The sequence below is a fragment of the Aspergillus homomorphus genome, assembly GCF_003184865.1.
Source record: "Aspergillus homomorphus CBS 101889 unplaced genomic scaffold BO97scaffold_1, whole genome shotgun sequence".
NCBI lineage: Eukaryota > Fungi > Ascomycota > Eurotiomycetes > Eurotiales > Aspergillaceae > Aspergillus > Aspergillus homomorphus.
Window position 1 is genome coordinate 450561 of NW_020291887.1, and position 23498 is coordinate 474058.

At 53.9% G+C, this 23498-nt stretch overlaps 6 protein-coding genes across 6 annotated transcripts; 3 read left to right on the forward strand and 3 right to left on the reverse strand.

The window, feature by feature from the left end:
* Positions 1-787: 787 nt before the first annotated feature.
* BO97DRAFT_466937 (putative NRPS-like enzyme) lies at positions 788-7114 on the forward strand (the record flags this gene model as incomplete). The annotated part of the gene is made up of 7 exons (XM_025699600.1): positions 788-1689; positions 1796-2230; positions 2281-2683; positions 2777-3166; positions 3876-4843; positions 4896-5895; positions 5954-7114. The coding sequence occupies 7 exons, from the start codon at positions 788-790 to the stop codon at positions 7112-7114; spliced, it is 5259 nt and encodes a 1752-aa protein (XP_025556441.1).
* Positions 7115-7461: 347 nt separating this feature from the next.
* Positions 7462-11196, reverse strand: BO97DRAFT_474351 (putative DNA damage repair protein Mus42; the record flags this gene model as incomplete). The annotated part of the gene is made up of 2 exons (XM_025700317.1): positions 7462-11060; positions 11142-11196. The coding sequence occupies 2 exons, from the start codon at positions 11194-11196 to the stop codon at positions 7462-7464; spliced, it is 3654 nt and encodes a 1217-aa protein (XP_025556442.1).
* Positions 11197-11505: 309 nt separating this feature from the next.
* Positions 11506-13438, forward strand: BO97DRAFT_401952 (FKBP-type peptidyl-prolyl cis-trans isomerase). The gene is made up of 4 exons (XM_025694373.1): positions 11506-11755; positions 11810-12247; positions 12303-12972; positions 13029-13438. Exons 1-4 carry the CDS (start codon positions 11663-11665, stop codon positions 13232-13234), a joined length of 1407 nt encoding a protein of 468 aa, XP_025556443.1. The 5' UTR covers positions 11506-11662; the 3' UTR covers positions 13235-13438.
* A 542-nt stretch (positions 13439-13980) lies between these two features.
* BO97DRAFT_359018 (serine/threonine-protein kinase) lies at positions 13981-17111 on the forward strand. The gene is made up of 5 exons (XM_025692300.1): positions 13981-14065; positions 14122-15182; positions 15264-16040; positions 16090-16152; positions 16203-17111. The coding sequence occupies exons 2-5, from the start codon at positions 14313-14315 to the stop codon at positions 16935-16937; spliced, it is 2445 nt and encodes an 814-aa protein (XP_025556444.1). The 5' UTR covers positions 13981-14065; positions 14122-14312; the 3' UTR covers positions 16938-17111.
* Positions 17112-18062: 951 nt separating this feature from the next.
* BO97DRAFT_409750 (trimethylguanosine synthase) lies at positions 18063-21828 on the reverse strand (the record flags this gene model as incomplete). The annotated part of the gene is made up of 3 exons (XM_025696107.1): positions 18063-18549; positions 18628-18684; positions 18734-21828. 3 exons carry the CDS (start codon positions 21826-21828, stop codon positions 18063-18065), a joined length of 3639 nt encoding a protein of 1212 aa, XP_025556445.1.
* A 493-nt stretch (positions 21829-22321) lies between these two features.
* Positions 22322-23370, reverse strand: BO97DRAFT_359026 (RNA methyltransferase). The gene is made up of 4 exons (XM_025692301.1): positions 23210-23370; positions 23050-23148; positions 22701-22993; positions 22322-22646 (listed from the first exon to the last, which is right to left on the reverse strand). The coding sequence occupies exons 1-4, from the start codon at positions 23293-23295 to the stop codon at positions 22402-22404; spliced, it is 723 nt and encodes a 240-aa protein (XP_025556446.1). The 5' UTR covers positions 23296-23370; the 3' UTR covers positions 22322-22401.
* Between the last annotated feature and the right edge of the window lie 128 nt (positions 23371-23498).

The window sequence follows — 23498 nt, forward strand, 5'->3', positions numbered from 1 at the left end:
TATGTCGCTGACTCATTGTGCTTGCTGAGTCAGGGTTGTCATACTGTCGAGTGACTACGCATTTCTGATTGTGCTGATTGTATGTACCGTTTCTTCAAGTATTGTACTAGGTACTATACTATAACTACTCATTTAGTTAAGGTATCGATTCAAAGATCCAGGAAAGAGATGAGACCATGATCTACATACCAATCCTTCCTGGTTCTTTATTGAGTTGTCTTTGATGTACATCACCTGTGTCATGTGAGCAGTACGGTATCTTCTGGCATAGTGTGTAGAGTGTAGGTCTGGAAGTATCTTATCTGTGAGTCTAGACGTCTTCCTCCTTGCAACATTTCAGTATGACTGCGTCTCCGCAAACTGGAAGTTTGAGAAGTTTGAGAAGTTTGGGAAGTTTGGGGCATTTGGGAACCCCCGCAACTTAGTTTCCTTCCCCGCCATTTGGAAATCCGGCTGAACTTCAAACAATCAATTCCAGCCATCACACCATCTCTCGATTGAAGTCGAGTTCCTTCCCCGGAAATTTCTCCCTTCACTACTGAATGCTCTCTTTCTCCCTCCATCTGAGAAGCGTCCCCCATCTACTTCCCTGGTAAGACCTCGTCCGATTCAATTCTCCCCCCTCCTCCTCAGGTGGGACCTCTCTTGTTCACCGGAAAATAAAAATAGCCCGGCACTGGTCGCTTTGTGTTTCGTGGTCGAAGCGAACCGCCGGTGAAACAGGAAGCGCCCCGGAAATCGGGGTAAATCTTCCCCCCCCCCCCCCCCCGCCTCTTCTACCCTCCATATGGCTGCAACGGTGGTAGCTGCTGTTGACAGTCTATCGTCACCTGAAGACCCAGTTGCATTGGGACTCGTCAATGACAATCGCCGTCGATCCAGTACCAATGGCCGTGACACAGGCTCAGCAAAGCGACAAAGGAGGTCTTCCGAGTCGTCGCTGGTCCACAGTTCCCACACCCCCCGTCAAAAGATCACTCGGGCGTGCGATCACTGCAAGGAGAAGAAGACTCGCTGTACAGGGACCATCCCTTGTGTAAGATGTACCCGGCTGTCGCTTGCATGTGAATATAATGCCGCCTACTCACGCGGCCTGCCTCCCGAACCCTTGCCCGCTTCGGCCGACGACCACCAGCTCGGTCCCACCCGTGCTGTCGAAGGGCCGAGAACGCGCCGCTTACATCCGGTGGCTCGATCCTCGCCACGGATTGGATCAAGCTTACACCACGACCTCGATGGTCGCAACAATAACCTCATCTCCCAACGCAACTCACCGGACCCCGCCGTGACCGATTTGGAAGGCAACTACCTGGGCCCGGCGTCCGGCTTGTCCTTCCTCAATCGCGTCTGGCGTCGCCTCCACCACGATGAGAAACGGACGGTTCCTGATACGCTGCAGAATGGGGATGAATGGCCCTCTCAGAATACCTCGGTGTTCATGTTTGGGGATAAACCTTACTCGGCCCATCCCGGCGCGGGGTTCACGCTCCCCTCGTACGAGAAGGCGCGCGAGCTGGCCACCACTTACTTTGACTTGTCCATGGTTACCTATCGCTTCTTACATCGTGGCAGTGTGGATGATTGGCTTCGCCAGGTGTATGAATGTAATGTTTCCGTATCGAATCCTCCCTCGGGGGACATGGTAGCGCGGACGGCCATAATCTTTATGATTTTCGCCGTGGGCACTCTGTACGAAGAGCAAGACCCGGATAAGCAAATAGATAGGCGTTATGGGAGGTAAGTAAGCCTTCTTGTGACGATCGTCGGTCGTTGGCGCAGACTGACGCATCCGCAGTGAGCAATGGTATGCGGCCTCCAAGTCTATGACCTCACTCGAGTCAGGAGCTCCGCGTTTAGAAACTGTCCAGGCGAGACTGGGCCAATGTTTCTATCTACTGTCTTCCTCCAGAGCCAATGAATGCTGGTACTCCTTCGGTACAACCCTCCAGCTGGTGACAGCGCTGGGTTTGCACCGAAGACACCGAGGCAAGCTTTCCCACGATGGCAACTCCTATTTGGATCGAGAGCTTCGGAAACGCCTTTTCTGGAGTACTTATACTTTGGATAAGTATCTCAGTGTCATGTTTGGAAGGCCTCGGTTGCTCCATGATGAAGACATTGACCAGGAACTCCCCGATGAAGTTCATGATGAAGACATCCTGCACGGGTGTCCATCGGCGAGACCAGGCTTGGGTGATTGCATGATGACCGCCTCCATTCTCCATTTTAGGTATGTATCAGTCATTTCCCCGCTCCTTGATGCAGCGATTGACTACATAGACTCGGTCGTATACTTGGTGATGTCTCGCGGCAGTTGTATACTGTCAGCCCTTTGTCTCGAGATGCGTCATTCGAGACGGCTGCACGTCTCATGACGAAGCTGGAAGCGTGGAAAGCGGCCACTCCTCCACTTTTCAATGGTGTATGTGCAACGAGCCTGATCCCTCCGCTGTGTCGCCAGAGTCAAGTTCTGCAATTGGCCTACTCGCACGCAGTCATTCATACCACCCGCTCCTTTTTGCTCAATGACTTCACGGATCTGAACCGCACGCCGCAGAGCCCACATCCTACGGTTACGCACCATGTGCTCAAGTGTATCGAGGCTGCCGAGCAAGTCATGAGGTTAGTGGATAGCTTAGCCAAACAGCGAGTCCTGATCCAGTCGTTCTGGTTTACCCACTACGTGTGCTTCTGCGCCATCATTGTGGTGTACATATATACAATCCAACAACATCGATTATCTTCTACCTTTGGAATGTCCTCCCACGGGATCGAGGATATCCACCGCCTCTATTCACTGTTCAGCCTTGCGGAAGCCTGCCAACAGCATCTGGCAGAGGTAACGCGGAGGAACTCCCCCAGTCGTCGCTACAGCATCATCCTGGAAGAGCTGCGGCGTGAGGTTCGTAGACGGATCGGCTCATCCAACGATACCTCTGAAGAATTCCGGGCTGTCTTCTTCCAAGCTCACGGCTCAGGTGCGGAGCACGGGCAGATGTATACGGCTAGTTTCTATCCTTCTAGACAGCTGGAGGCTGGTTCCTTCAACTATCAAGGTGGGTTACAGCCGACTAATTTCACACCGTCGCCGTTGGACTCCGAGATGGACTTGAGCTTTCTGGATAGCCTGGAAGGGTCCCTCCTTTGGACTCAGATTGACTCCTGGGTAAGTCACTTTTGATTGGTTGTTCCATCGTACTGTCACTGACTGTTTGTTCTTCGCTTAGGCATTTACTAATCTGAGTAATAATCCGTCCACGTTTCATATGTAGTATACCAGTTGATGTTTCTTGGGATTGTTTCTTGACTGGCCTAGGTCTCTTTTGGTGAACTTAGCAGTATGGGTTTTTTTCCCCGAGAAAAGGCGTTTGTACTTTTTTGGACTATTCTCCTTCGTATCTTGCTTTGAGTTGAGATTCCCCCTCTATCATGTATGAGTTCTTGGGAAAAGCCTGGCAGTCGTCTACTTGTATTTGCTCTCAGACTGTGGCTTTCGTACGTCGCCTTGGCTAGTTATACTGCCAACTCCTATGTGGCATACAGAGCAGCTCACTGCTGATACTGTATGACTGAAGTCGGAAATGCCATCGGAATTGACATGGATCGACATTTTGATGATGCCATACGATCATGCAGTTCAGTTCGGAAAAGTATCCGGGTCTGCCGGATATCCATGCCTCCCAGCAATACCAGCGTGGATGAGGGAAAACGAGTTCGGATAAACTGCGCAAAGGATGTTATAAGAACCTGGATGACGTCTGCCTGGCAAGAGACAAGTCTCAAGTGACTGAGTGTGATTTTCGGTGGTGTCTTCAACCATCATGCTATCTACAATACTTCCACAACCGCCCACTTTGCGGGCACCTCTCGCCAAGGACGACAATGCTTCTCCCCAGACATCACAGTGGGAGCCATTGACTATTGACGAGCTTGTCCGCCAGCGCGCTTCACTCAGTAAATCTCAGCCCATCATTTCATATCCGCACAATGGCACCAAGTATGTTGATTATCCCCTGCGCCAACTTGATGTGTACGCCTTCCGTGTCTCCCAAGTATTGGCCAAACGCATTCCACCTCGGAACTCTTCCGCAGAGACTCCAGCTGTCGTGTCGCTACTTGGACCTTCCGATCTCAACTACCTAGTTATGCTCCTGTCGTTGGCCAAGCTCGGTCATTCCGGCCTGCTGCTTTCCACGCGGATATCGATCGACGCCTATGTGTCACTACTGGAAAGAACCCAGTCAAGGCACATCTTCATCCACCCTTCCTTCAGGGTTACAGCCGAAGAGATCAAAAAGCGTCTTCCCGACTTGCTTATCGACGAGATCCCTACCCAGGAGTGTTACGACTTCCCGGTCCCGGATGAAGAGATTGACACCAACCTGACACCATATCTGGACCCCGCCGTAGAGTCCAAACATATCGCATGGATCATCCACTCCAGCGGCTCGACGGGGCTCCCGAAGCCCATTTTCCATACTCAACAAGCAGCGCTGAAGAACTATGCAGGACACATGAACATGTCCGGGTTTGTGACGCTGCCGCTGTACCATAATCACGGGATCAGCTGTCTCTTCCGTACGATTCATGCTGGCAAACAGCTGCATCTCTACACCGCCAACCTGCCGCTGACAAGGCAATATCTTCTTGATATCATGGAGTCCAACAACTTCGAGATCTTCTATGGCGTCCCGTATGCTCTTAAGCTGCTTGCGGAGACGTCCGAGGGAATCGCTGCACTTTCCAAGTTCAAGGCAGTCATGTTTGGCGGGTCGGCTTGTCCGGACTCGCTGGGTAATTTGCTGGTTGAGAATGGGGTGCACCTTATTAGTCACTATGGATCGTGAGTTCTCCTGGGGAATCGAGGCTGGGTTCTTGCTGATGCCATATTTTAGGACAGAGACCGGACAGTTGATGATGTCTACAAGACCTCGAGAGGATAGAGGGTGGGACTGGCTGCGTCCATCGGAGTTGGTGCAGAAGTACCTGCAATTTGAGGAGCGATTCCCTGGAGTGTTCGAGCTTATCTGCCTGGACGGCTGGCCTTCCAAAGTCACGTCCAACCGACCCGATGGCTCGTATGCTACTAAGGATTTGTTTGTCAAGCATCCTACCATGACAGCATACAAGTATTATGCGCGTTTAGATGATACGCTTGTCCTCGTCAATGGCGAGAAGGTGAACCCGCTCGACCTTGAGGGGCGCGTTCGGCAAAGCAGCGCAGTTAGTGAAGCCGTTGTCTTCGGCGCCGGCAAGGCCTGCATTGGTCTGGCTATCATTCGCGCCCCTGACTCTCAGTCCATGTCTGATGAGGAGGTCGTGGACGCGATTTGGCCTGCCGTCGAGACAGCGCACGAGTCTATGCCTGCATTCGGCCAACTCTCGAAGAACATGGTGCGTGTCTTGCCGGCGGACACAAGATACCCTCGCACGGACAAAGGCACCGTCATCCGACAGGGCTTCTACCGGGAATACGAGCGCCTGATTGAAGAGGCCTACGAAGCCGAAGACGCCATGACCGGTACTTTGGTGCTGCCGGAGGCGGGGCTCAGGTCGTTCCTCAGGGAGAAGCTCCTGGAGATCCTCCCGCTCAAGAATCAGGGTCAGTTGACTGACGATGCGGACTTTTTCGCCCTGGGGATGGACTCATTGCAGGCCACGCAGCTGCGCTCTGTGATATTGCGGAATATAGACACGGACGGGCAGAAGCTGGGACTGAATATCGCGTTCGAGCAGCCGACGATCCGCTTTTTGGCTCGTTATCTCGATAATCTCATGTCCGGTGCTACCGACAGTGGTGAGTCGATTGTTGGTCAGATGCAGGCAATGATCGACAAGTATAGCCAGTTTGAGGAGCATGTGCCGTGCGCGAATGGGTTGGAAGGGGGGTATATTGTAAGCTGCCGTTTGAAGACTGATGATTAATTCCATACTAAACTAAACTTACCCCCAGCTTGTCACCGGCGCGACAGGCTCCCTAGGAAGCCATGTTGTGGCCCAGCTCGCCGCGGACGAGGACGTCAAGAAAATTTACTGCCTCATTCGGGCTCCCTCTACCATCGACGCATACACGCGCCTTCACAGATCGCTACAGTCGCGCCGCATCTACGACTCTCTCTCCGCAGAAGCACGCAGCAAACTCATCGCACTCCCCTCCGACCTCAGCGACCCCCACCTCGGCCTGTCACCATCCGTCTACACCAGCCTAACCACCGAGCTGACAACCGTCATCCACTGCGCCTGGTCGGTCAACTTCAACCTGACCCTCCGCAGCCTGGAGCGCGACAACATCGGCGGCCTACGCCATCTGCTCTCGCTCTGCCTCAAGACCCAGCGGCCCCGCCCGGCCACCTTTAACTTCTGCTCCTCCGTCAGCTCCGTCGTCAACTCGGACACTAACCCCGTCCCGGAGACCCTCCCATCCTCGCTGTCCGCCGCACAAGGCATGGGCTACGCCCAGTCCAAGCTCGTCGCCGAACACATCTGCACCCGCGCCGCACCCCATATGGAGATCCGCATCCTCCGCATTGGCCAAATCATCGGCGACACGCAACACGGCATTTGGAACACCACCGAGGCCATCCCGCTGATCCTACAGTCCGCGCACACCGTCGGTGCCCTTCCAGCCCTAGACGAAGAACCCCTCTGGCTCCCCGTCGACGTCGTCGCCCAAACCATCCGCGATATCTCGCTCTCCTCAGCCCCAGCCCCATTACCATCCCCATCCCCACCCGCAGAAACAAGCAAGTCTGATAAGGAAGGAATAATCTACAACATCGTCAACCCAACTCCTTTCCACTGGACAAGGGACCTCCTCCCGTTACTCCGGAGCGCAGGTCTTACTTTCGAGGAGCTCCCGCCTAAGGACTGGGTGCAGCGACTCCGCGAGCATCCAGACCCCGTCCGTAATCCGCCGGCCAAGTTAATGGACTTCTTTGCTGGGAAGTATGATTTTGAGGAGACGGTGTTGGCGGCCCGGCGGAAACTGAGGTTCCGGACTGAGAGGGCGAAGGCTGCGAGTGAGGCGTTGGAGGCTGTCGGGTCCGTGGTTGATAGGGAGGGGGAGTTGGTGAGGAAGATGGTGGGGTGGTTTTTGGGTGTTGGGTGGGTTTGATTGTGTTTGTATATAGTCAACTCGGGGTTGAGGGGGTTGTGCTTGGGTTCGGGATGTTTTAGGGCTGAGATGATCACCTTTCTTTCTTACTTTCTTGTTGATAAGTGGAGGGATGTTGTCGTGGAACGATGTATATACCTCGTACTGGTAGATCCGTGATACATCATTTCATATGTTATGCAGATGCCAATTCGTCAAGGGGTATCCTATCTGTGCAATGCGCCGCAACCAGTCTCCCACCTTTGAATTACTTTCATCCCTTCCACAAAGCACAAAGCAACACAACTAAACACCCCTGCCCCCAAACAACAAACCCCAACCCAACCCTGTAACATCCATAACCACTTTCAAAACTCAACATCCCCCAACCCCCTCTCCCGCACCGCCAGAAGCACACTCTCCCTAACCACCCGCACCGCAGCGCCCCACCTCCGCCCCAAGCCCTGCGAACTAGCAGGATTTCCATCACGCCGACTAACCTTCCCACTCGGACTCGGCGTTTTGAACGCATCATCCTGAGAATCTACCCCAGATCTAGACCCAGAACCAGACTCTCCTTCCCCTTCCCCTTCCCCCTCCCCGTGACCTTGAAGAGCGAAGGGATAATCACTCTCAACCAACCAAGCAAACCACCGCACCACCGAAACCGCCTTATCGAGATCCCTCTCCTCGAGCACTACCCGCCTTAGGTATCGAGCGAGGGAGGTGGTGTCTTCTTCCAGTGGACCTTCTTCTTCTTCTTCACCTTCTTCTTCTGAGCGGGTGATAGAGGGGGAGGTTTGGGCGGGACTGAAAGCCGTATACCACGTTTTGATTGCGTTACGGAGGTCAGGGAGGGAGGTGAGGCGGTTGGAGGTGAAGGTAGGGCGTGGCGGGAGGGGTGGGAGACGGAGGGTTTTTTCTCTGGGTGGGGGGTTTGGGTTTGGGTTTGTGTTGGTGTTTCTCGGTGATGTGGATGTGGGTGGTTTTGCGTGCGCGGATGGGTGGAGGGCTGGGCGTTGGAGGAGGCGCGTTCGGCGCTGTTCGTTTAGGATCTCTTGGCGGATGTCTTCTGGGAGGGCGGCGAGGAAGTCTGCGGATATCCCGTCTGAGACTGATACTCCCGGTTGGGGGGTTTCTGTTGTGGTGGGTGCTGGTGGTGCTGGTGGGAGGACGAATTTGGCTTGTGTTAGTGTTGTCGGTAGGCTGGATTTGATGATCGGAGGCCGGCCGCGTCGTCGTTTTGTCGGCGTGGTCGGCTTGCGGAGTTTGAGCGAGCTCGATGAGCTGGAGGTGGTTGGGCGCGCGGCGGTCGTCCATGGTTCTGGTGAGGCGGAGGCCCCTGTGCTTGCGTCGCGTGTGTAGTATCCTAGTACTTCGGCGCGGACGTCCTCTGGTAATGCCATTAGGGCTTCTGGGTCCAGTTGCGATTGCGGGGGGAGCTCCGCTGCGCGTACGTCTGGTGGTCTTGTGCGCGGGCGTGAGGGTGGGCATGGGGAGAGGGACTCCCGTCGGGATCGGGACCGCCCCTGCGCTACTAGTTTTGCGCGGATGTCGTTGGGGAGCTCGGCCACGACTTGCGGGTCGATCTGTGACGGGAGGATGAATTGCGTGCCGCTCATGTTCAGCGGCTTGTGTCCGCTCTCGTGTATCGAGGGGACCGATCGCACCGTCTCGCTCTCGCCTCGACGCGGACTGTCTACGTCGTCCTCGTCTGGGTCGTCGGCGGCACGCTCGATGCTCTTGCGGATGGGTGATGGCTTGAAGTTCAGCTGGCGCTGGCTGCCGTCCGGCTTGCGTGGAGAACCCCCTGGCTTGAGAGGCTCGAGTTTGGTCATTTGAACGCCCAGCCCTCGCAGGTCGCCAGGTGAGATCCCGAAGCTGCGGAGCATCGCCACCGTCTCTTTGCCTAGAATCTCGGATGCATTGGTGGCTACGCCCAGCATGGCGCTTTTGTTGAGGATGTCGCACTTCCCGTGCCCCAGGTGCTTGACTGCTTCCAATGGCGCGTCGGCCGCTCTCCGCATCACCTTCAGCGTCAGTTGTTTGCCCTTGACGAGATTCTCGACTAGTCGTTTGTGCAATTCGTCGCACAGTGACCGGATGAAGTCTTCGGCCTGCGTTTGATTGGTAAAGCGGATCCCCCAGTTGACTTCGGCGGAGACGGATTTACGTATCGTCTCGTTGCCAACCTCCGTCCGATCGATTCCTCGGGCGTACTCCCAGAGTTTGACGCCCGTCTTGGGACCCAGGCTGGAGGTCAGTCTTTCCCGAGTCAGCTCGCGAACATCCTTCACGTATTTGACGCCCAGCTCTTCGAGTTTGGCGCCCATGCTGTGGCCGACACCCGGGAGACCTTGCACCGTGAGCCCGCCTATTAACTCGAGGACTTCGTCGGGTTTCAACTGGAACTGACCCGCCGGTTTAGCTTTTCGCAAAGCGACTTTGGCCAGTAGGATATTGCCTCCAATGCCCACGGATACTGCGCAGCCCGTCTGCTCCTTCACGGTCGCCCGCAACGCTTCCGCGATTTCATCGGCTTTGGCTTGTTCCCGGTAGATAGAACCCTCGGATACGCCTCGCCCGTCTGAGCCTCCAGCCTCTAAGCACTGCGTTGTGATATCCACAAGCGCTTCATCGATGCTCACACTTTGCACATTCCCGTCTATGGCGAGGATGGCACCGTAGAACCTCCGACTTGCTTCCTCGTAGGCTGGAAAGTCATAAGGCACGACCTGCAAGCTAGGACACGCTTGTAGAGCGCCTTTCATCCACATCCCGTTCTTAATCCCATGAGCGCGTGCCGCATAGTTGCAGCTCGCAATCTCAGAGCCTGACCCAGTACCATGTGCCACCGCCACTGGCTTTCCTTCCAAGTGAGGGTGTTTTAATGTCGACACAGCGGCAAAGAAGCAATCGAAGTCCACATGCATGATATATCGTCTGGCGCCAGGTGCAGCTTTTGCGCGCTTGGCCTGGGATTGCGATTTCTCCGTGGCTGCCAATTGGAGCTGGGCTTTGAGATTGGCCTTCCACGTCGACAGATGATGCAGTCGGGATTCTTTGTAGTATTGTTGGATGAACTCGGGGTTGGCTGCACTGGAATTGCGCATGCGGGAATCCGTCAATAACTGAGCATTGTACTCTTCGGACGTCATTCCTGGTTTCGAGGGACTAGCTTGTTGAGCCGTTGGCGACCTGGTCTTCGAAACTTCTGGCCGTGGAGAAGCGATATCATTACGAGGTTCATCCTGTCTGGATTCACGGTCCCGGGGAGAAGATAGTACATTGGTTTGTTGCGACACGGGAGGAAGGCTACCTGCGTCGTCCATGGAGAAACTAGGGAAGTCGCCATAGTCCGACTGCGAGGCCGTGTTGGGTTGGTTCTCGGGCACCACGGTACCCGCAGGGTGTCTTGAAGGAGATCCCACAGGACTAGTCCTATCTGCTGCCTGAAGCTGAGAGGTGTACCAACTGGTCATACTCTGCTCCCGATAGCCCGACTGCGGGCTGTTGATCTGGCTGAGCATACGGCCATTATCGAACTTCAGGACTTTCTGTGCATGTCCCTCATCCACCACCCGAAACTGATCCCAAGGAAGCAAGCGGCCCGCCTGGACACTTTCCACTACCCAAGCCGGTTTCACAATGCGGTACCTTCGAAACTCCTCCCGTTTCTTGGGGGTAAGTGAGCTGGCGATGATGTGCGTAGCATCGGTCTTGCCGCTCAGGTACTGAAGAAAACCACCGCCATGGCTGACGATCAATTTGTGGAGGTCCTGGAGCGACGGTTGCGTATAGCCATTCACGTGCGCAACCACGCCTCGGAAGATGGGGGGGTTCTCAGAAGCAGAGCGTATTTCAGCGTCCAGATTCTGTAGTTTGAGCTTCTTCCTGCGCATATAATCGCTGAAGCCACCGAAGGTGGAGGCCTCGTATTCTTCGCCACCCTCATCTTCGAACTGATCTATAGATTGACGCGATAAGCGATTAGCAAGCAGAACGGTGTGTATCTGAAGGACGATGTGAGAGGAGAGTCCGCACGTACGGTTCTGGATACGCTTGCGCACAGCGCTGGAATTCTGATGCAACACAGAGCCCATGCTGGGCCAGGAGAAGCAGCATGATCAGGCGAGGAGGGAAGTAAAGTGATTAATCTCTCAATGAAAGCGCGTGGTCTGGAGCGGCAAAGACAAGCAGGCATGCGCGGGCGGAGAACGGGGCTGCACGTGATCTGATAAGAGCTTGTTGGACCGGGAAGGCGGTGACATTGTGGGTCTTCCCCGGTGATTGGTTGCCCGGGAAATTTCTGAAGAAAAAAAAAAAAAGCTCAAAGGCGGTGAAGGCGAACTCGGTGCAGCCACAGCAATTCCGGGCGTGCTGCGGCGGCCTCAAAACTTTTCCTCTTCCTACTCTTCCTCCTCTTTCTTTCCCTTTCGTTCTCCTGTGCTTTCTGGTAGACGATCTCTTCTCTGCCTCTTCTCTCTTTATCTTCCGTCGGGCTCTGTTTGTGTCCTTCTCTTAATAAACCTTTTCTCTCCCTCCCATCTCATCCATATCACATTCACAATGTCTGGAATCCAGCCTGTTGCCGTCTATGCGCTCAGAGTTCCCGCTGGCGGAGCTCTGATCCCCGCCGTTGTTCCTGAGGCTGCTGCTATGGTGAGTACCAATTGCTCTATAAACATGTCGATCATCAAGCTAATTGTGTTATAGTTCCGTGTGACCATGGCTGCTATCGACCCCGATGAGGCTCCCGAGTACGAGGATGGCTTCGACTCCAACAAGCGCCCCCGCGCTACCTTGAAGCTCGTGCGCCCCCCTCCTGGCTTGGACCTGGAGGACGAGTCCGATGATGAGGATTACGAGGACGACTCTGAGGAGGACTCCGAGGACGACGAGGAGGTCAACGGCGGCCCCAGCGACAAGGAGAAGGCCCGCAAGCTCAAGCTTGCCGCTGCTCGCAAGGAGCTCGAGGATGCCATGGATGAGGACTCCGAGGACGATGACGAGGATGATGAGTTCGACCTGAAGGCTGCTATCTCCAAGCTGGTTAAGGGCAAGGGCCCCGCCACCGACGACGACTCTGATGATGAGTCCGATGAGGGTCTCGAGCTTGATGAGCTGGTCCTCTGTACCTTGGACCCCGAGAAGGTAAGCGCGAGCACCCCTTTATCAATGCAAATCGTCTGACTCAATTGCATCACAGAACTGCCAGCAGCCTCTGGACATCACCGTTGGCGAGGAGGAGCGCGTTTTCTTCAAGGTTACCGGTACTCACACCATCTACCTCACCGGTAACTACGTCGTTCCCGCTGATGAGCACGGTCCTTGTGGCTCCGACGATGAGGATGACTACGACGAGGACGACTACGACCTCCCTCCCGGTGAGGAGGAGTTGGACCTCGAGGCCCTGTTGGGCGAGGAGGACGAGAGCGATGACCTCGATGAGCTCGAGGACCCCAGAGTCACCGAGGTTGAGAGCGACGAGGAGGCCCCCAAGTTGGTTGAGACCAAGGGCAAGAACAAGCGTGCTGCCGAGGAGGCCAAGCCCGCTGCTACCGAGCCCGCTCTGAGCAAGAAGCAGCAGAAGAAGCTCAAGAAGAACAACGGCGAGGCTGCCCCCGTTGAGGAGAAGAAGGACGCCAAGGAGGGCAAGAAGGTTCAGTTCGCCAAGAACCTCGAGCAGGGCCCCACTCCCTCCGCTCAGAAGCCTGCCGAGAAGCCTGCCGAGAAGACCACTGGCACTCTCGGTGTCAAGGAGGTCAAGGGCGTCAAGATCGATGACAAGAAGCTTGGCAAGGGTACTGCCGCCAAGGCCGGCAACACCGTCGCCATGCGCTACATCGGCAAGCTTGAGGATGGCAAGGTCTTTGATGGTAAGCGCTAGCTCCTACATCCCAAGTAATGACTTGACTAACATGTGTGACTGCAGCCAACAAGAAGGGCAAGCCCTTCACCTTCAAGCTCGGAAAGGGTGAGGTCATCAAGGGCTGGGACATCGGTATTGCCGGCATGACCGTCGGTGGTGAGCGTCGCATCACCATCCCTGCCCACCTTGCTTATGGCAAGCGTGCTCTCCCCGGCATCCCCGCCAACTCGAAGTTGATCTTCGACGTCAAGCTGCTTGAGATCAAATAAGCGGTTCGGTCTCTACCTATTGCATTTTAATCTTTCTATTGCTATTGTATCTGTTGGATTTGTCAAAAGAACCGGTGTTAAGGGGTTTTTCAATATATGACTTTGATTTTCTGTGATATCCGACTTGTTTCTTTGCACAGCCGTCCGCTGCATTTGGCAGGGAGGAGGATAGTAACGGAATATCTGTGTCCACAATGACAGAAGTGATTTAGTGATTTTCAAATCATCACCATCTTGCAACCCTCTACCTATTTTTACATCTGCCTCTGTATACTCTGTACTTGTAGGGCAAGCACCGCTCTTTCCTTCCCCGTTCTCCGTGGCGGGCCTTTGTCGGGGTTGCCTAATCGAGACTGCGGGCGACAGCTCAGCTCACTCACTCTCCTTCAAGTTCTCTTCTCTTGTAGAGGGCACCAAGTCCTCACAGAGTCATAAAGCATGCACCACGGCAGTGCTGTAAAGAGGCACCCATGATTCTGCTTATTCTTTCATTCAATAGCACAGCGCAGCACGCATTTCTGCCATCAAAAGTGCATAACGAGCTCTTATAACCCATACCCATAATATTGATACCAGGCCGACTTGAACGACTCAGCATGGACGACGACGGTTCGCAAACTTCGCCTGAAACCATTGCGACGACCGATGAGAGCATCGTCCCTGTCAGTCTCGCGAGCAGCGAAGGCTCGACGCTGGAGACCACGCTATCAGGTGCTCGTAGCCCTGATCGCCACGCAAGCCAGCTCAAGAGCAAAGACAGCATCCGAGAGCGTATCCGGCAACGTAGTTCCAGAATACTGTCACTTCTGGGCCTCCGAAACCCGACTCAATGTCCGTTACTGCTCCTTGAAACTTCCGAGATTACCGGAGCTGATGAATGACCATAGTGCTGAAAGCAGTTACGATTCACGAACCCGATGACCCTCGAATAATCGAGCATGACCGCGTCCCATTACAGTCCTTTCACTATTTTCCTACTCCCGTCGAGACCGCAAGGAGCGGAGATGAGACTGTTCCAAGTGCAATCCTTGATGAGTCTCCGGTTGCGTCTGGAGGATCTAGTACGACGAACATCGTCATGGACTCTAATTCAAACCCACTTGAGGAATCATCCCAGAATGTCCAAGCACACCCACAGGAACCCCCTCAATCTCCAGGGACACCCTTGCATGCCCGCTCGCCAATTGCACGACCGAGCCATAAGCGGTTATCTGAAGTTCTGAAACGAAGTCACTCGACACCCACAGCACTCACACACATCGTCTCAACCAAAATATCGACCACTTTTGGAAACCCTACGGTCATCCGTCGCTCACATCTTCGCTCGCGACCCAAATTCCGGATTCCCCAATTCCCAGGCCATTCACTTGCTTCACCACTAAACAAACAAGGCGACAGTGCTCAGGATAGCTCCGATCCCCCTACGTCACCGGGAGACAGTGCCTCTCCGATCAGCACACGCTCCACCCCTCCGACCACTCCCCCCACAACTCCTCCTACATCAGGAGAGCCGTCAGGAAGCTCGAAGCAAGATCATATAGATTCTGATCAAGTGAACCTAAGAATTTCACCTTCTAGCAGCGACGAAGGTACTCGAATTCAAGCGGTAGAAGGCTTATCCAGTCGCTCACCATCTATTATTACCGTGGAGGCCGCTGCCAACGCAAAGGTATTTTTTGAAACATACTTCAACTCAGTCTTTGCTGGAGCGGACCTTCGTTCGCAGCGCCAGCATGAGCTTGAACAGTACATATATGGCCTTCCCTTGGCTCCTGAAGAAAGGGCAAGGATCTGGGAGAACTGGGTTACCCAGGAACGTCAGTATCTGCGTCAGTGTCGCATTCTCAAAAGCCACTGCCATAGTGGCCGACAAGATGAAACGGTTTCACTTGCCGGATTTGAAGCAATAAAAGTGTTAGGAAGGGGAAGCTTTGGCGTTGTACGGCTCGTCAAGGAGAAGAAAGTGGGTGGCAGCGATAGTGGTAGTGCGCATGAGAAGCATTTCTTTTGCAAAGGGGAGCTGGCAAAGCTCAAGAGCCGGTCAATCTCGGTCATGGATGGGACCGCAAGCACACGTCGAAGAATGATGATAGGAGTGAAGAAGGATGTCTTTGCGATGAAAGTGATTCGAAAATCTGCAATGATCCGCAACAGCCAAGAAGGCCATCTCCGAGCTGAGCGTGACTTTCTCGTTGCATCAGCCAAATCCCGCTGGATTGTGCCCCTGATTGCAAGCTTTCAGGATCGTGATCATTTGTATCTTATTATGGACTACATGGTAGGTGGGGACTTCCTAGGACTGTTGATGCGTCAGTGCATCCTACCAGAAGAAATCGCTCGGTGGTATATCGCAGAGATGATTCTATGCATTGAGGAGGCCCATCGGCTATGCTGGATTCATCGAGATGTCAAGCCTGACAATTTCCTTATATCGGCGTCTGGACACTTGAAGATATCCGACTTCGGCCTAGCTTTTGACGGGCACTGGGCTCACGACCAAGTGTACTATAATGAACAGCGGTATTCATTGCTCAAGAAATTGGGGATCCAGGTGGCGGGGGATTCCCAGGATCGAAGAGAAGCACGCAAGCCGGCAAAATTATCTTCACATGAATATGGTGCTGGAGCCGACTCCGAAAGCACACCACCCTCAATGGATTTACTGGGATGGCGTGACCGCACCCAAAAACGACGGCTGGCTGCCAGTGTCGTCGGAACAAATCAATATATGGCACCAGAAGTGGTCCGGGGTGAGCTATACGACGGTCGCTGCGACTGGTGGAGTATTGGTATCATATTATACGAGGTACGATGATTTGTGTGATGAAGGAACAATGCTAACTCGAGTTTGACAGTGTCTCTACGGCTTCACTCCCTTCGCTTCGCACGATCGACAGAAGACCAAGATGAAAATCCATGTATGTGCGTGCATCACACCACACATCCCATGAAACTGATCAAGAAAAAGCATCACCACGAGACACTCTGCTTTCCCGCAAGTCGAACCTCGGACAAGCGGGTTTCGGCCGACGCAATCGATCTTATCAATTTTCTGCTTCAGGAGAAAGAGCATCGACTGTCTTCAAGCAAATACAAGATCAATGACTCTCTGAGTTCCCGATTACCATCCCGGCATTTCTTCTACAATATGGACACTCGCAATCGGAACCATAAGGGTTTCTACGTCTTCCCCAATGATGCAACGGATATCAAAAACCATTGTTTCTTCCGTAACATCAAGTGGGACGAAATCCACCAATCTGTTCCTCCGTTCATCCCCAAGGTCAAAGGCTGGGAGGATACTAGGTACTTTGACGACGCAGGATACGACGGTGACCACGATGATATCTCTGTCATGTCAGACCCTGACCACCTCGAAGAGGATAGCGAGGTCGAAGAGCCAGTCCCAGTCAAAGTCGAATCTCCCGTGCCTCAGCAAGTCGCTCGACATCCCGCACCAGGTCCCGGTCCCGGAGGTAAAGCCTCTCTACACAAAGATCGCAAGAAGAAGGAGCGTAAGCGCCCTCGGGATAAGCTTCTGCGTGACCGGCAAATGCGGCGGACGGTGCTCGAGATGCGCAAGAAAGGGGCGTTCCTGGGCTACACCTATCGACGACCCAAGTCTGTGACCGTGGCTCTGACTCCTGATCGAGGTCGACATTGTCTGGGGCGAGGTCAATTGTCGGAGCTGTATGGCTCGTAGCGTTGTCTGCCAGGCATTCTCACAATCCTGGAGTTCAAGCACGATGAATGTATACTACGACTCATGATGTATCCTTCTCGGACATTGTTATGTGGCAGACATCACACATTCTTAGAAGTGAGATACCTGGCTCTCGGTACCGCTTGTCAATCATTGTTGAATATTGATATGACGAAAGAAGAAATTACCATCTCTCTTTTTGACCAACTGGCTCTCTCCCAGTTTTTAGAGTTCATGCTCGTTCAATAGAGTAAAGTGCCACGTACATGGACTTTCGTACCACCGATGCATTCATAATACAGAAGAAATATCAATTGTCCAACTTAAGGTGAATTTTATCTAGCCTTAACTTTAAAGGTATCGGTTACAGAAAGACAGCCAAAGAAGAGAGCTGTGGTGGCGAGAACATCGTGAGATCTGCCTGTCCGCCAACATGAAAAAAAAGTGGAACTGAGGTGCGAAGAATGTCATATGTATGCAATGATGCTCAGTTTCTGCTTGTGAAATTTCATTCGGTCCGATCAACAACTTGATCTTATAGAAAACCATCTGGAATTGTGACATGAATAATATATGGAACGGCCGTCTGATGGGGAGACAAAATGGGGCTCGTTAATGGAAGGTAGGGGATATGAATCCATGGCTGCGTTGAATTTGGGCTTGAGGAAGTGAGGATAAGATATAAGAGGAGTTAGAGGGGTGAATAGACAAGAAGAGAGGGGGATTGAAGATCGGGGGTATCATATTGAGAAAAGTGTAGGCGTAGAGTAGAATAAGAGTTGTTGTTCTTGCTGGAGAAGGAGTCGAACGTAGGAAGTGGGAGGCCGTGCGGATGGATGGAGAACTAGGCGGACTGGGCGCCAATTCACAGAGCGGGAGGCGCGCCCATTGCAAAGGCGGAATCGCTGACTCGGTCTTCGGGTTTCATGGTTCCGTTGAGAAGGGGACAGAGCCTGTTTGGTTATGTGGGTTTCTGAGTTAGCTTGGGTTCCTTGTTGAGTTGGGTCTGTTGTCATGGGGCCTGTTCTGCCGTGCACGTCTTGGTGTATGAAGAGGGAAATGAGTCCTATGCAAGTGGCAGCAGCAGCAGCAATGGTTTGCTTGCTGTGTGCTTGCCAACTCTCACTAATGGGGTGTCCGGGAAGGGGAGGGTCGAGCGTCAGAGCCAGAGCCAAATCCAAGCCCAAAGTCTAGCCCAGGGGTGGTGGGTTTCTTTAGGATGCCTTTCAAGGGGGTTGCCATGCGTCGTCGTCCATCGCCTCCTACAGTTGTTGCGGCTGTGGGAGCCTGAGGGGACATGGACGAACGAGGCGAAGGAGAAGCCGACCAGGGAGCAAAGAGGGTTGTGGAAGAGGCAGTAAAGAAAGAAGACTGGAAATTGATCGGGGGGAGAAGGGAGTGACCCTGATTAAGAACGCACTTTTTGTTGGTCTTGATATGACCGACCTGGCCACAGTTGGCGCATTTCCGTTGTGTGCCCGCGGACTTGCTGGATCCACCGCCACCGTCGGCTGGTGAGTCTCCGGCGGACGCTCGGGCAGCTCCCTTTTGCTTCTCGCGGGCGAAGCGACGTTCCTTGTTGCGGTTGAGGCGGCTCAGTTCGGCTTCGAGACTGGGTTGAAATTGGGGCGATTAGTATTTCTAAACCTCGCAAAGCGTAGAATATAAGATAGAGACAGAGAGGACATACAGTTTCTTGTTGCGGGCGTCTATTTCCGGATCGCCCGTGGGCTGAAGGGAATCAAGTCTGGAACTGTTAGTTTCGCCGCGCAGAGCCTTGGAAAAGGTAAGCTTACTTGGTGCTCAGAGCTTCAACACGGTGACGGTGTTGAATATAGTGCCGAATGACCTTGGGGTCAAACACCATAGTCTCCTTCTCATAAATTTCACCTTTCTCGTCCCGGTGTGTCCGGATGATACGCAGAACTTTTCCTTTCTGGTCTGGTAAGCTCATCCGACTAAATTGACTGGTCGTCTCATCGTCACGCCGGTATGGTGCCGGTGTAGGCGCCTCAGACCTAGGCGTCGGCTTGCTGAACTCCTGTTCGTCATCGCGGTCGATGTCGCTCTCATCGTCGGAATGTTCGACAGTCGACGACAGACTGGCCTTCTGCGCATCCCAGATGCGGCGAATAGAGGTTTCATAAGACTTCTGCTGCCGAGCAACGTTGTAGCTGTGACCGCCCAGTTCTTTGAGTCTTTGCGCATCGAGCTTGTCCTCAACACTCTCGCCGACAGCCTTGAATCCACCCTTCATGGATGTCTTGATAAAACTGAAACCCTCTCCACGACCAGTGGGATCACCTTCACCGTGCAATTTGAGCATCGCTTTGCCCTGAGAAGCCAGGAGGAAGTTGCGTGTGGCTTTCCAAGGTGCCATTTGCTGTTCGAAGCTCTCGCCTTCTCCGTCGTCATCATCATCACCGCCGGTCTCGGCATCGTTGCCGAAACCTGTGTCGTGCAGATGCTGTTGGCCGACTTGCATGGACTCCAAGAGACATACATCCTCCGGTTGCACCCAAGATCGGATGACATCCTGCTCGGGCACAGGCTCCATGGGCACCCAGTACTTTGAGTCCTTGTCGTGCTGAAGGAAGTCCTTCACCTTCTGGCGGTTCTGCATATCACTGGTGCCCGGAATGTGTGCAGTAACGTCACTGATAGAGAGGCGAAGGTCGGGACTCTTCTTCAACAGACGATACACGAGCATCTTCATGCGGTTCTTCGCCACCGTTGTGACCTTCCGTGAGTGGGGGCCCGGGACGTCCACCGAAGGGAACTGCTGACCAGCCACATACAAATTCTCGATGTTCCGAATATAGTAGTCGCTACCGCCCGAGCCCGTGGTGCTGCGCACAATCAGGAAGTCGGTCGACTTGGCCTGGTGCTGGAACAGCGGTGCTCGATACATGGAGTTGGAGATTGCAGGTGTTATCTCGCCCGGGTCGACGTGACCGAAAATCGAGAACGGACTCTTGTCTTGAGGGAGGAGGACAACCGTCTCGCCGATCTCCGCCTTCGGGCGCGTAGGGTCTTCCAAACTCTTCCTGCGGTAGTAATTGATGAAACGGTTGGACATACCGAAGTTGGACAGCATGATAGGCACTTCTTCGGAGTATTCGACCAGCAGGATGTTCGAGTTATCAGCCAGAGATAGCGACTTCGTGGAATCGAAAAGGGTCTTGGCGTCTTTGCCCCTTTGGTGCTTGCGCTTGATGTGAGCGGTGTTTTTGAACCAACATGTTTGACCAGGTCTAAAAGCCAGTGCTGGGCGATGAAACGAGCGAGCCTCGGCCTTGGCCAGCTCCGTCTTATAGTAGGGCCACTGCAGACGTAGAGCAGGCATACTATGCTCCAGAGTGACATTACCGAGAGTGCTTCGGACCTTATTCTGGTGGTTCTGCTTGAGCATGTCATAAGCCTGATCGTTGGAGACATTGTAGCGCGACGTGAGACGCTTGGTGACGCTCGCGTCGAGTTCATCGCGGTTGATAGCTCCCAGCGCCTTCGGTTTCTGCGTGACGGTATCTGGTCCTCGCTCATCGAGAAGGATGTGAGGGTCATTCATGTCGACAACCACTTTCTGGGCGATCCGCGAGGTCGCTTGCTCCGGATCATCGACAATCGGCACATCGATGTGAGCAAGTGCAACCACCTCCAAGGGATCTCGGCCCAGTTTGCGTTTCTTCGCAGGACGATTCGTGTCGAGAAGCCAATCATCCTCCATCGGGTCCAGCTCTTGGTCTTCAGGCTCATCAACCTCCATGATGGAAATATCGTCCTTGACGTCCCAGTCCGCACAAACGATTTGCAGATCATGCAGAGAGATACCCCCGGGCAAAGCATCGTCCGTGTCGGTATCGTGCTCGGAATCTTCCCTGCTCTCTTCTTCGTCCTCTTGAGCGGCCTCCGTGATGGTCACCAAGCCCGAGTGTTCTGCTTCATGTGCGCGCTTAAACACCTGACCCGCGGCCTTGAAAACTCGTTCCTGGTCCTGTGCCAGTTCAATATTCACCTTACTCGGGATCACAGGTTTGGGAGGCTTGAGAGGCTGCTTGCCCACGAAGAAAGCCTTCTTATGCGGGATGAGCTCCAGGAACCGGGGAAGAGCATTGCGATCGAAAGTAGGGAACAGCGAGTGCAGCAGCTCCTCGACGTTCTCGGGCGGCGCAGGCGGGTTATCCGGGCCGTAAGCTGACATCGCAAACAGCTGCTGCTGGAGCTTCCAGGCGCGCAGGGACGCGGGATCCATATCCTCCGCCGTGGGACTCAACGGCTCATCCTCCTGCAGCAGATCCACGTCATCCTCATCCATCGGCGCCGGCTCCTGCGACAAGGGAGCCGGTTCCTCCATTGCCGGCTCCGCGATAGCTGCCGCCTCCTTCACAGGCCGTGGTTCACCCGCCGTCTCCTCTTCCTCATCGAAGAACAGGTCGCGGGTCGGATCCGCGTGGTCCGCGCCTGGGGAGGACGGGCCCTCGCCGAAGAGATCATCCAGCTCATCGCCGGGCGCTTGCTGTGTTGCATCGTTCCCATCCTCCCTGCCGGCATCGCCCATATCCTGATCATCATCGCCGCCACCACCACCGCCGAAAAGATCCTCGTCTTCTGCTCCGAACAGATCCTTGTAGGCGTCGTCCTCGGCGAGATCCATCATCCCGCTGTCGGCAGCGGGCCGCGGCGCCGCGCGCTCTTCCTCCTCAGGAAGCTCATCGTCGTCGAAATCTTCGTAGTCGACGGCGTCGTCGGCCTTCTCGCCGGGTTCCAGGTCGCGCGTCAGGAATTCAAAGGACATGCCGCCCTCCCCGAAGGGACCGTTCATCTGTCGCATCACATTGTCGAACGCTGAATCTTCGGTCTCGGGGACCGGGAGTTCGGTCGCGTGAGGCATTCTGGCGGTTTAGAGGGGATGGGACGCAAGTCGAAGTGTGGTCGTGGTCCTTGGTGTCGTACGGAGAGTTCGGCTGGAGGTTCGGATTAGGAGCGTGAGGACTTGATGGTGTTACGTGTTCGGGTGCATCGGGACCGTCTCTGTCTACCAGAGATGGTGACCGAGCTGTACGCGTAAAAATCTATGTTGCGAGTGAAGGGAAGAGTGAGGGGAGTGTGTTTGAAGCCGATTGCGGGAAGTTGAAGCGGCGGGAGGAAGAGAGAGACGGAGAAGAGAGTCCAACGGAGATACACCGCCCTAATCCCAATCAGGAAAGCAGCTTGAAAGTCACTCCATCCAGTCTGGATTACAACACATGCGAATCTCAGTGAAATAAATATAGGGGTATTTGATTACTTCTAGTCAAAGAGTATTGTACAGTACGGCCATAGTAAAAGCCTAAGAAAACCATTCAGCTAGGTGAGCTCACTCTCGCATCACTCAACAAATCTGGCCCAGACAAATGACACAAGAGATAATAGACAATCAAAGAATGGGCAAGGAATATAATAAGGATTCAAGCACAAACCATCGTTATTGCAGGTTAAAATCACCATAATATACACAAAGTGCTTTGCTTGACGCGTCCATACAGTAATGCATCACAGGTGCATTCTGACCGTCCTTGACTATCTTGGCCATTTGCCTCACGTCAGATGTTCGTGGAAGATAGAGGACTATGTGTTCAGTGAACAAGGAGTATTCACTATATAATTTCGACAGTGAGTAAGGTTCCATAGTCTCCAGGTTGAAGACTTTATCGGATCGATAACCAGGTCCTATGCAGCATCAGTCAGTGACAAGTCTCGCTCAAGCCCAAGCTTTTAACCTACCTCCCCAAGGTGGACTGGCAAACAAGACACTGTACGGGGCCAGATCCATCAACTGCTTCTTGATAATATCAAAGCAGTCACCCTCGAACCAGGTGATTTTGTCGGCCACGCCGTAGATCTTAGCGTTGTGTTTTGCGCACTGCAGGACGGCCGGGTTCTTCTCGATGGCATAGACACGCTTCCACCTGCCGGACAGTGCAAAGGCAATGGAGTTTCCGCCAGCACCGGCGAATGCATCGACCAGGATCATGCGGTCCGCTGGAGCGGATGTTGCAATGTGCTCTGCGATTTTACTAGAGCATTATTAGTTCCGAAGCGCGTATCTGAGGCAGGAGATTTCCGAACATACTTGGCCACAGGCTCTGGAGTGACTCCGAACCAAGCGTCATCGGTCAGCCAGACTCCCTCGTCATACTTCGAGAAGATCCTGTATCGTTGGCGCCAGTAGCTGTGGGTGAGCGCAATAGTTAGTCTGAGATGCATGCGAGCAAGGATGATCGTGGACTGACTTCTGAATATCCCACGGCACTTCGTCGAGCTCGTTGTAGTGATGCACCTCTGGCGGAGGCACATCGACATTCGGATCGCGCGCCATGAATCAGGAGTAGGGACTTCGTTCGACTCTCGAAGGTTTCCGCAGCTCGACCGATGGCCGCGGCGCATTATCGAGAGCGCGGGCGGGAAAGGAAGGCGATAACCGGGAGGGAAATCGCGATAAGCGATAAACCAGCGCAGTGTTTGCGTTGTTTGTTTGATATGGCCAGCTTGGGATTCCCTCCACGTTGCGCCCATCCACGG

Excerpts from the sequence above, each read along its gene's own strand:
- BO97DRAFT_401952 (XM_025694373.1), top strand. The coding sequence starts at position 11,663 with ATGTCTGGAATCCAGCCTGTTGCCGTCTATGCGCTCAGAGTTCCCGCT. Across the intron at positions 12,248-12,302 it reads GTACCTTGGACCCCGAGAAG|AACTGCCAGCAGCCTCTGGA; the intron begins GTAAGCGCGAGC and ends ATTGCATCACAG. Across the intron at positions 12,973-13,028 it reads GGATGGCAAGGTCTTTGATG|CCAACAAGAAGGGCAAGCCC; the intron begins GTAAGCGCTAGC and ends GTGTGACTGCAG.
- BO97DRAFT_359026 (XM_025692301.1), bottom strand. The coding sequence starts at position 23,295 with ATGGCGCGCGATCCGAATGTCGATGTGCCTCCGCCAGAGGTGCATCAC. Across the intron at positions 23,149-23,209 it reads GTGCCGTGGGATATTCAGAA|CTACTGGCGCCAACGATACA; the intron begins GTCAGTCCACGA and ends GCTCACCCACAG. Across the intron at positions 22,647-22,700 it reads TGCCAGTCCACCTTGGGGAG|GACCTGGTTATCGATCCGAT; the intron begins GTAGGTTAAAAG and ends GATGCTGCATAG.
- BO97DRAFT_359018 (XM_025692300.1), top strand. The coding sequence starts at position 14,313 with ATGGACTCTAATTCAAACCCACTTGAGGAATCATCCCAGAATGTCCAA. Across the intron at positions 15,183-15,263 it reads GCTTTGGCGTTGTACGGCTC|CTCAAGAGCCGGTCAATCTC; the intron begins GTCAAGGAGAAG and ends GAGCTGGCAAAG. Across the intron at positions 16,041-16,089 it reads TTGGTATCATATTATACGAG|TGTCTCTACGGCTTCACTCC; the intron begins GTACGATGATTT and ends CGAGTTTGACAG.